This window comes from Acanthopagrus latus, chromosome 22 (genome assembly GCF_904848185.1).
Source record: "Acanthopagrus latus isolate v.2019 chromosome 22, fAcaLat1.1, whole genome shotgun sequence".
Classification (NCBI taxonomy): Eukaryota; Metazoa; Chordata; class Actinopteri; order Spariformes; family Sparidae; genus Acanthopagrus; species Acanthopagrus latus.
Window position 1 is genome coordinate 6,451,304 of NC_051060.1, and position 11,197 is coordinate 6,462,500.

The window sequence follows — 11,197 nt, forward strand, 5'->3', positions numbered from 1 at the left end:
TTTTAAGTTTACTGCTTATGCCAGTAAAAATAATTTATTTTAAATCAATAAATAAAACATCTAAAACAGTTAAAAGCAGCCAAGTGTTGTCAATTGCACTTCTGTAATTAAAAAAAAACAGAAAAAAGAAAAAAAAAGCTTGCTGAGGTCGGTGACAATCGGGAAAAAAGTGATGGATAAATTAGAATAATTTGAAAAATGCTAAAATAATCCTAAACTCTGACACACACATAGTGATTTTACATAACAAAGATGTAACTGAACAGTTTAGATCTCCACATCAGCTGATGTTGAACTGTTAAAACTGTAAAATGTCTTTAGATGTCTTCACCCTTCACTATATCCCAGATTAATGTGTTTCCTGCTTGTTCATGGTAAACAGAGAAGTGCAGTATTTTCAGTGCTACAGACTCAGTCATCATAATTCCACCTGGTTGACCTACCTGGTTGATGGCGGGGACCCCCTCTGTTCCTATACAGGGAGCCAGTGTGAGGACGGGCAGATCCTGGCCCTCCACCCTGCGAGACTCCAGACAGTTTTGCCGCTGTCTGATCACCCCAGACTGAGAGTCGGAGTCGTCCGGGACCCTGAGATTATAATTATTATAATTAAGGTCTCTATTGCATTGAAGAGACAGATTTACGAAACCTAAAACAACACATGTACAAAAAACTGTACAGCTAAAAAGCACTAGAGGTGATTAAGGGTTAGGGTGAGGGTTAGGGTTAGCTTGATTTTTTTTTTTTCATTTCAACTGACCCTTTAATGTTTAAAACCACGTGTGGACACAGGTTTTGAGGATATATCATCTTAATGTTAAGATACACTAACAGCCAGTCAATGAGATTAGACAGAAGACCTCAATCATCTCAGTTGTGCTCCTACACTACTACTACACTACATCAAGATATCAGGTTAACTTTGACACTGATCTGTCAGCGCTTTTCAAAATGACGCGCTGCACCTTTAACAAATCCGCTGAAGGCCGTGGTTCTCTTAACACATTACTTCAGAAAGTTTTCTCCCAATCTCCTTCTTTGATAAACTTTCTCAGTCTTTCCTGTTAAATTCTCGCCAGCGCTATAAACTCGGGCTTAAGCCCTGTAGCATTAATTCAATCTGCTATCTCTCTCTGTTTTAATAACCCGTTAAAGGTTATTCTGCGTTATAAGGGTCAGGTCCATCTTCCCTTGAGAGCGAGCCTGTTAATTCCATTCTGGGGGATTAACACCAGCCACCAGTGGATAAATGGGTATTTAAATGTGTGTGCAAGTGTGTATATGTTGAAGTGTGTGTGAAAGTGAGAGGAAGCATTTACAGTAAAAGAGAATTCTTATATTTCTTAAAGGTATTTGTACTACGTATGTGTGTATTGCACTGTATGCAAATGAACGAGCCTGACAGGGGCTGTAATGTGAAAAGCAATAATGTGTGTTTCTCTGTGTGTGTGACTGTGTGTCAGCGTGGTGTGTGCATGTGTGTGCACGCAGATAGGACAGTTAGTCGGAGGAACCAGGGCCCCTGGGAGCTCAGCCAATAAGGAGGGAGGAAGGCACAAAATGAGGTGTTCAAAAAGACATAAAAATGGGGCTGCGTGTGTGTCTGTGTGTGTGTGTGTGTGTGTGTGTGTGTGTGTGTGTGTGTGTGTGTGTGTGTGTGAATGCTTGGAAGTAGGTGGACTCTCACTGTGGGCATGAATTTTGACAGATTTACATTTACATAACAATTACACAGACAAAAGCACCACAAAGATGTGCCGTGCTGATATAAGCTGTATAATTTGCAACTCATAGAATGATATTGTTAGCTAGCTAGTTGTGCTAACTCCAGAAGTGCAAATAAATGTTGCCAGAAAAAAATACACTCTTTTATCTGCAGATAACACGACAATATTATCCCTTGCATTCTCAGGACTTCTTCTAACTCCCTGTCCCATACGTCAAGATGGAAATTTGTAAAAAGGACATCTGTCTATTTCTGCTGCCTCGGCAGCAAGACATGTTAAATTTGTAAATTCCCAATGAAGGGATAGACCATCTATAACCTTTCTGCCATTAATTAGCTTCCATACATACAAGAGGTCGGTGACAGTACAACTGCACATCACATTGGAGGCAAGGTCCCAAAATCGAGCTAACCAATGATCCTGGAAATTCAGTCGTCTTCTGATTGGCTGTCAGTGTTCATTACACTGTATTGAAAATGATCCTAACACTATTGTTCCGAGCTGTCATTAAAGTTGTGGCACGGTTATGGTGAGGACTCTGCAAGCCACTGTAGTTAGAACAACTTTTCAAATGAGAATGATGATTATTGTTATCGTTCTTGGTGTAGACAGCCCATAAGGGTTGTTTATTCCATTACATGCAGAGGAATAGTAAAACCACGAGCCAAACTCCCCTCTTTATGAGACCTCACACAGAGCCTGAAGAGGAAAGCCTACATGGGACTTGTTATATCTGACTGGGGTTTTAATTTTTATTGAGCCAGCTCAGGCGAAGAAAGTCTGACTATGTCAAACTTGCTCGCTGATATAACCCCTGTTTACAAAGTGACTCTCAGTGTAATTCTCTTTTTGAGATATGAGTTCCCTATTCATGTTTACTGTAGTGCTTTTGACTACAACAATGTGCTTTCAAGCTGCTAAATGTGTTGGCCACGTTTCGTTTAAAGAAATGATGTAACAAAGGTTAAATAACACAAATGAATTAAGTAGATACATGTTTGGAATCAAACCTTCTAGCTCCCCTCTTTCCAGCTCGTATCCTTACCTATCATCTTTTATTGCAGCAAGCTTTCTTTTGGGGTCCCTGGGCATATTGAAAGTTGTGGGACGGAGCCAAAAGTCAACAGAGAGTGTTCAAAATTAAAGCGGCAGAGGCTGCGAAAGTCCTTACCTGTTTTTATGGACTGAGTAGTACTCCCCATGGTGGATAAACTCTCTTTAGAAGTTACAAACAAACAAACTAGGCACAAAAACTTCAAAGAAAAATAAAGAAATAATCTAATTTTTAGAATGCCCTGGGCAGTAATGAACCAGTTTTGGTGTCAGTCTTGAAATTTCTCCTCTCTCTCAGTTGCATACTCAGCAGAAGCTTTCTCTCCCATAACAGATAAGTTCAAAACCACACACCAACGCGCACACACACACACTCTTACTTAAGCTCTGGGTAGACGTTGTCCAAGTACCACTTAAAGGATTTGCACTTGAGCTTCTTGCGGAGTTCCACTCTGCCTTGAATACTGGGGAAACACACAAAAACACACAGGCAAACACAAAAGCAGAGAGTCAGATAAAAAACAAAAAGGGAAACACTTAGATATTGAACACCCCTTTCACAACTACTCAGGCCAGCAGAAGTAGGCATAAAATAGCCAAAGATGTGAAGAAAACTGACAAATAAATTGACAAACTACAGAACAATAGAAGTGAAGAGGCAGATAAAAAAAACATAGAACAGTGTTTAAATGTGTCTGACAGATAAGCACTGACATTTATGCACAACTGTAGGTTTTAAGGTCTGTTCCTGCTGTGTTTGCAGGAGTCTGATTGTATAAATCACATGGTATAGATGCACCTCCCATTTAATGGCAAAACAGTGGTCCAAGGTTAAGGTTAATCTGTGACTTAGGATGTAATGTTCTGATGTCTTTCACTCCCCTCTGTGGTTTAAAGTTAAAGTGTGTGTGGTCAGAAGTGTGCTCTGTTGCAGCCATTACGTACTCAGTACTCCTGTACATCAGCGAGCAGCGAGTTGAAAAGAGAAGAAAACCATGTACATCTACTCAAATCATGCCAACCATTAGAGGTCAGCAAAAAACACGTTTTTTGAGGGGTTTTCTGTAACCTCTTTAAGATTAAGGTAAATGGTAAGTGTAAGAGATGTGTTTCCATAGTTAATCCTTACAGTATCTCTGGTTGTCTTAGCCCGTTTTGGGCACTGCTACAAATCAGGGCTACTTTATGGTCCTATCTGAATCACAGTCAACCATACCCTTGTTGTTGTTTTAAAGCCTCACCGATGCTAAATTTTTGGTAGAGGGCAGTAGAAACATTTGAATATCAGTCTATTGACTGATATACACACATTTGTTTGCAATGATTCCTTAAATGTCATTATCAAGTACTCGTGACAAAGATGTGTGACGGAGGCAGGATATTTTAAAATTACATCAGTGCACCAAATTGTACTGAATTTAGTGGGAATTTTATAAGTTGTATACATATATGCTGATACCAATATACCCGTGAGAGGCCAACCAATGTACCAGTCGGCCTCTAGGTTTTCTTGCCCTTATTTTACAATTTTTCACAGAAATATAGGTGATTGACTCCTTTCCCGTTGCCAGTTAACTAGTTTGCCTTTCTGTTTCTGGGGTGATATGTCACTAATGCGCCGGAAAACAAGGAACAGCAGACTGTAGTCCGGAGGCCAGGGACAATGTTACGGTGGTTACCTTTTTAGATCTTTTACGTCAGTCTCTTTCAAAATCAATACCAAATGCATGATGTTCACGTCATATTTTTCCATTTTTGCCGATAAATACTGAGCTGATAAATACCCCTGACTGTTGCAGAATCATTTGATCAGGGAACGAATAACTACCCTTTTCACACTGAAGACAAAGGCTTTTATGTCCGGTGTGAAAGGGGCATTTGATGGCTTACAGATGAGAGGAGGAAACATGAAAAAAAGCAAAAGGCATGAGATCCAATAAAGGAACCATGCTGGAAACAAACCTGGAATGTTACGGTTTAATGCACCTTAAAAACCACTTGGCATGACAGCTTTTCTGCCACTGTTTTTCTGGCTGTGGCACAAGAAGATGACATTGCTGTTCCTAATCCTGCCAACAAAAGCTCGTATTTACTGTGTTGTTTTTCCAACTGGAGACACAGTCGTCAGCCAGCACAATGCCAATCCTGTTTGAATAGCTGAAGATATTAGAGATGTCGTGTACCATTCTGAGCTCCGGAACCAAGTGTGAAAATCACGCATGTGTGTGTGCGTGTTTTTGTGTTCTTACTCTCCATAGGATTTTCCCCGTGCTGCAGGGCGAGCAGAGTAGTAGAAGAGGCGGAAGTCGTCCATCCACACCTCAGCTGTGCGACGTGTGTTCCTGCAAACACACACGGACACACGCAAACAGAGAAATAAAACCATGGTACACTGCAGCTGTATTTGCTTTATGCTGTACTTGGACAGCAATGGTGTTACTTTGAAATTCAGGTTTAAACATTTACCTCCAGAAGACAAACAAGTTAGCCATCAGGATTTTACTGAAGTGGATAACGTGACTTTTTTGGCATTCATTATTATTTTGTACGTTTCTTTGTATGTACCGACAGCCTCTGCCTTCACCAGCCAAACAACAATAGCATAACCTTTGATCTGAAATGAATGCAATTCTCGTGTTAACCTAAATGGATTTCTGATCTCCAAGTTGAAGTTTCAAGCCTGTGCAAGTTTATTTTAATTGTGTCCTGTAAGAAACTCAAAATAATACCTGCTTGGAGAGCAGTCAAAACTAAAAGTACAGTCATCATGTGGGAGGTGTGTAATGTTTCAGTAATCTCATGGCTTGCATCTGAGCTGAATTCACAGCCCAAACAAACTCCTGACTGACTAACTTTAGTACCAAACTAATTACCTGTCAGTTACTCGCACTTACACACTACCCACGCACGCTCATAATCCCACTAACTTTCCCGCCGGCTGATTCTCCGTTTGACTGACACAACACAGAGGAAACAGGCAGCGTGCAGCGTTTGCACTCTTGAGCTTCGTGTCGCAGCCACCGAACACTGTTCACATCATTGTTAAAGTGGATTTACAGCTGCCTGGGAGCCTTTGAGCTGTGAGTACAATATTATCCTATTAACATAAGCTGTATTCTGTTCCCTGCCCCTTTCAACCTGTTCAGACAGAAGGATGTTTACAGGCATTCCAATAATCCATTAACAGGACTAATGTGCTCAGACTGCATGTGAATTGATCTCGTATAAATAGATTAATCAAGGCTACAATAAGGATGCTGGTTCCTTTCAGTTTGCAAAATCGAGTGCACTTTCAACATCCCCGCACGGTGTATTCATCACAGTGTTATATGGAGAGATGAATAAGAACAAAAACAGTGTGGGATGAGGAGACGGAGCTTGTTTCTTTTATACATTTCACAAGATGAAAAATAAAAACAGTTTGTTGCTGTTCCACAGAAAGGCCAATATCAAGTCTCGGCATGTAATGAAAGGCATTCTGGGAAACATTGTAAATGACAAATGGTGGTGGAAGCCAGGGAGAGCGAGTTCATTGAAAACTAAATTGCAGCACTTCATCGCAAAATAACTCCTGGGATCCACAGACAGAAGATTTATCTGACGGATTATTCCTTTCACAGCTCAGTAACTCATAAACCCTTAATGATGTGAGCAAAGCATTAACACGGCCAGGGTTGAAAGTTGAGTTCCCTTTTGTGGCTTAACGGGTGGAGCGTGGCAGTGACGTTGCCAGGTTGGAGGGCTTCGGCTCCCTGAAGATGCGCCCCTCGCCGCTGAACAGCACTTTGGAGCAAAGCCTCCGCCGAGCGGTTCACAGAAACTTATTGTTTGGTGTTGAACTAGCTAATCCACAGCAACACAGAGACTTTCTCTTTCCAGTCGGTCTGTTTAGTTGCTCACTTCGCTCCCTGTTGGCCGTTTCCGAGGCAACATCTGTTCAGCTCGGCAGATGATGACTTTTATTTGCATCACGATGGCCTGATGTTTGTGATCAGCGCCGATCTCCCAAACAAAGCTGCTGTTGTCTGCCCGTGTGTTGCTCTGCCGGTTAATTAGCTGGAGGCTCGGCGCTGGCAGTCTGGGTTATGAATATGCTAAATAAAAAGAGCTGCTTAATAATAATTCGATTACAAAGATTATGCTGTTTCCTCCCTTGCCGAAGCCCTGCTGCTGTGACCTTGTGTGTGTGTGTGTGTGTATGAGATTTTTTAATTGTAAGCCTGTGCGTGACACGTATTTATGTTTATACACCCACAAGCATCTCATATCCTCTCTCTCTTCCCCTTTCATTAAACCGCCACAGCCAGTGTGTGTAATGCCTGTAATGGAGGGTTTCTGTCATTTCAATGAGATAGTTCACAGCTCAGAGAAACTCAGCTAATAGCTAATTACTTCAGAGAGAGAGAGAAAGAGTAAATTGGGACGAGAGATAGAGACAATGTGCTTCGATGTTTGTGCAGTGTGGGTGAATAACGTGCAGTGAGCTAAACAGAACTGAACAGAATGACCGTAGGCAGGATTTACACCTTGTACAAACATGGCTCTATATCTGGATATCCTATCTGGGTAATGAAGAACTGTATTGCGCAGAATGTAGAATGCAGAAAGCATCACGATCAGAATCTGGATCTGGAGGTGGTCTGGGTTGCATTGCAGTGTTTACACCTGGGCTGTCTTTTCTGTGACAGAGCTATATGTTTAAAGGCAGCAGGTGAAAACTGGGAGCTGCTAATGTCTGTTTTTATTTGTTCTTCTTCCCTCCTCCCTCCCGCAGCGGAGAGGACGGGACTTCACATCCTCTTCGGGAAGTGTTCCATATATCATTTATTTTCATTTCACCTGGCATTGAAACTTTCAGTCATCATCCCCAAACATCTGGGACACAGGAGTCGGGATGATGAAGCTGTGTGGCCTTGTGTGTGATTAATGAATAACCGTTCTGTCCAAAACAGCACTCGGTCATTCAAACATGCAGTATGAAATGCACAAAAGACTTTAGCCTCAGATACTGTTGGATGGATGAACAACATGGCTCAATTTCCTATGTTTTGATTTGGAAAAAAAAATTGTGAAAAAAAATCTGAAGCTTGCTCAACGGCAGTATCAAAGAAACACACTAATAGTTGTACATGTTTCTAAAACAAACTGGAAAATTTCCAAAAAGTATTGTATGAAGACAGAGGAGAAGGACACAATATATAAAAGGATGACTTTGATCAGTTGCATCGCCAGTCAACCTCAGAAATCCTGGAGGAACACAAATTCCTCAGTTACATTTGTTAACTTATGTTGCACTGTGTGCAAAAATGAGAAACTTAAATAACTGTTAATTCTAAGTGAGATAATGGCAACAATGACTGAAGCTTGAGGGGCTTCATATGAACCAAATCTGATTTGTGGCTCTGACTTAAACACTCACCACCTGTATTATCAGATAATTCTCACTCGTGCCACACGACACTAATTCACTTTGCTCTCATTTTTTTTTTATTTTGGTACATTTTGTATTTTCAATTACAATGATACTGGCAGGCAAGATTCCAGTCATGAAATACCAAGTATGTTTACAACTACCTAAAATCGAGACAAATGATCAGAATACAACTCATGTTATACTCATAAACATCTGCTGACCCAGACTGAGCAGACTTGACCCAACTTGGTCTGATCAGTTGTGGGATGTAAACTGAGCGGTGATTTCTACAACATCTAGTCAGAACAGGTCCAAACTCCAGCAGCACTTGTAGTATAAAGAAAGCACAAACATCGCAAGTGACGCTAGAGTTTTAACCTTTTCTGGGTGCCTCAAACTGCCAGAAATGTAGAAATTCAGAGCCCCCTGGAAGCTCTAACAGATGGAAATTCTGACATTAATAATTAGTCACAGCTTTCTCAGGGACTTACTTGATGTATGTGTTGGCATTGCCCTCGGGGAAAACATACGGATGTTTCTTCCTGAAGACGTGACCGACTCTGCTGCAGGGGAGGATCTCCAGACTGCCGCCACACTGCCACACCCGGAACGAGATCTCTGCACAGGAGACACGCGCAACAACCTTGTAAATGTCATGAATATTCATCCCTGACACTATTATAAACGTGTCATGTTTTACTACATCACGCTGCTTTATTTTGGCTTCATTACAAAGAATATAAATTAGTCTGAGTCTTAATGTAGCTACTGAAGTGCAAAAGAAAATCCTATTATTATCCTTGACATCCATTTTTTCGTTCATTTTCTATACGATACTTTGTGAAAAGAAATTCACGCAACACACATCATAAATTCTTTAAACTGGCCAGTCCATCTGTAATCTAAGTCCCACTGAGAGGAATGTCCTTGTATTTCAAAGTCGATCTCTGAGGTTTTACTGTTTGTCCTTCTAAGTTTCTAAATTCCTTCTAAATTGTTTATTTTTGGATCAGCTCAGTGCATTATTTGACTTTTGTGTGAAAATAATTGAAGTTAAAAACGTTTCTTGCTCATCTGATAGATGGAAGTTTGCCAACTTACTGCCCTATTTTTTTTTTTGGCCTGTTGTAATGTCAACTTGAAGTAGGTACCTGTAGTCTTTGAGGCCCCTGTTTTTTCTTCTATATTTGTCCACAATTTGACAAACTGACACAAAAAAGTCTACATTAGATGTCAAACGAGTTTCCTTACTTTGGTGTGTTATATACTGTGAGTTTGTGTGCATGTAAAAGATCTTGAAAGTTAAAAAAGGTCATAGTCTGCATCAACAGAGGCTCCTCTCTCCCACAGAAAACATTGCTCCTGAAACGCTTCGTCAGTTATCCTGCCTTTAATTCCGTGACTTGTCATACATATGCATAATGAATGCCTGGCAGCTAGTTTGGCATGTGACAATTGACTTGGCACAGCTGTTCTGTTGTTGTTAGCGGTGCTTGGTCAGGCATGTTTGAGCTGGCCAATTAGAGCAGAGTGGGTATTTGAAAGAGACAGGAGCTAAAACAGAGTGTTTCAGACTGAGAGGGAATAAAGTGCTGCAGCACTGGACAGTATGACACAACTGATATGCTTTCAGGGCACTAAAGTACTGTATTTAACATGTTTTAGTCAAAACCTAAAATAAAATTATGAACCTGAAAATGAGCACAGTATGCGTCCTTTAATTCTTTGTTTTCACACACAAATTTGAGAGGCCAGCTCAGTTGACTCTTTCAAAAAGCTCAAACTCAAACAACATATTTTTGGATCAGCCTTTAACCTCACATAGTCTGCCCTAAATACTAAACCGTGGCAAACCAACTTATTTAGTTGCTTACTTGAACCTGTGTCCCCTGTCTTAAGATTTGTCTGAGCGATGAAGCCAAGAAGGAGTGTGATTTTTTAACTCATAGTTTCTTTGCCTCAGCTTCCACTCCCTGGTGCCCCCAGGGGAGTCTTTTTGCTTTGTCCTGCAGAGACTTCACGTCTTCCCAGAACATATTCAACAATTTCTTGATGGGTAAAATGCCTTCCGGAGTTAAATTAACGATGAGCACAGTGAATATTTCATAATCCCATCCGAATGGGGCTTTAGCTTCACAAAAGACAGGATTCTAACAGCAAAATGTGATCACTGTGCCAAAATAATTTCACGCAGGGAGAAAGGTTGCCTAAAACAGCAGAACATTTCCTGCAGTTTGGCGAAAGAATGTTTTCGTTTAGCCCGAATGTCGTCATCATCATTCCTTTTCCCCCGAGAAGAATCTTGTCAGTCATAACAAACAGCAGCTTTACTCTGGTGAATATTAAAGGTGTGATCTTTTTTTATCATTCCTCAGTCCAATGAAAAGGCGAACATCTCAACATCGCCCACACCATGTCAGGAATAGATCTAACTCTTGTTGGGTTACCTGTGTTATGTTTGTTGTGATTATGCTCTGCTATACAAATAAACATCCTTTATGTTCTAATGATGTATACCGGCAGATGAGTCATGGTCTCTGCGCAACTTCACCTGCTCTCTCAGGCTTGTTTTTCATTTGAAGCTTTGCCTCGTTCCCCCTCTGCACGTCCTCATTAGTTTCTATCACGGCTAAGTGGGCCAAACCTCTGTGAATATTTGATGACCTGCTGACGGACTCTGACTTGTTTGTCTGATGCTTGTGTGTAGTTGACACGTGTGCTCATTTGACCTGCTTATTCTGTGCTCATCCTGTGATGCGAGCGCAGCAGCACACGAAAAAGACGCCGCTAACTTTGCTTAAGTTGCCTGTCTGTGAGCTCTGAGGAGAGGAGCAGTTTCCCCCTAAGAACGAGACGCTGTGAAACTTTAGAAAGTTTAACACCAACTGTGAGGGAGAGAGAATGAGAGGGAGAGAGGAAGTGGAAATGAGAGCGTGGACTGGATGTGATGAGGAAAGAGGAGAGATGGAAGTAAAGATGAAACAGTGGAGAGTACAAACGAGAA

At 41.1% G+C, this 11,197-nt stretch overlaps 1 protein-coding gene across 6 annotated transcripts in view; it reads right to left on the reverse strand.

Moving 5' to 3' along the window:
* The window catches only part of galnt14 (UDP-N-acetyl-alpha-D-galactosamine:polypeptide N-acetylgalactosaminyltransferase 14 (GalNAc-T14)), a 189,248-nt gene that overhangs the window by 22,916 nt on the left and 155,135 nt on the right, over positions 1 to 11,197 (reverse strand). For all 6 annotated transcript variants that reach the window (XM_037087297.1, XM_037087298.1, XM_037087299.1 and 3 more), the window contains 4 exons: positions 8,685 to 8,811; positions 5,030 to 5,122; positions 3,161 to 3,244; positions 444 to 588 (listed from right to left, as the gene is read on the reverse strand). In XM_037087297.1, the coding sequence (XP_036943192.1) occupies positions 444 to 588; positions 3,161 to 3,244; positions 5,030 to 5,122; positions 8,685 to 8,811 (449 nt within the window). The remainder of the gene's footprint in view (positions 1 to 443; positions 589 to 3,160; positions 3,245 to 5,029; positions 5,123 to 8,684; positions 8,812 to 11,197) is intronic.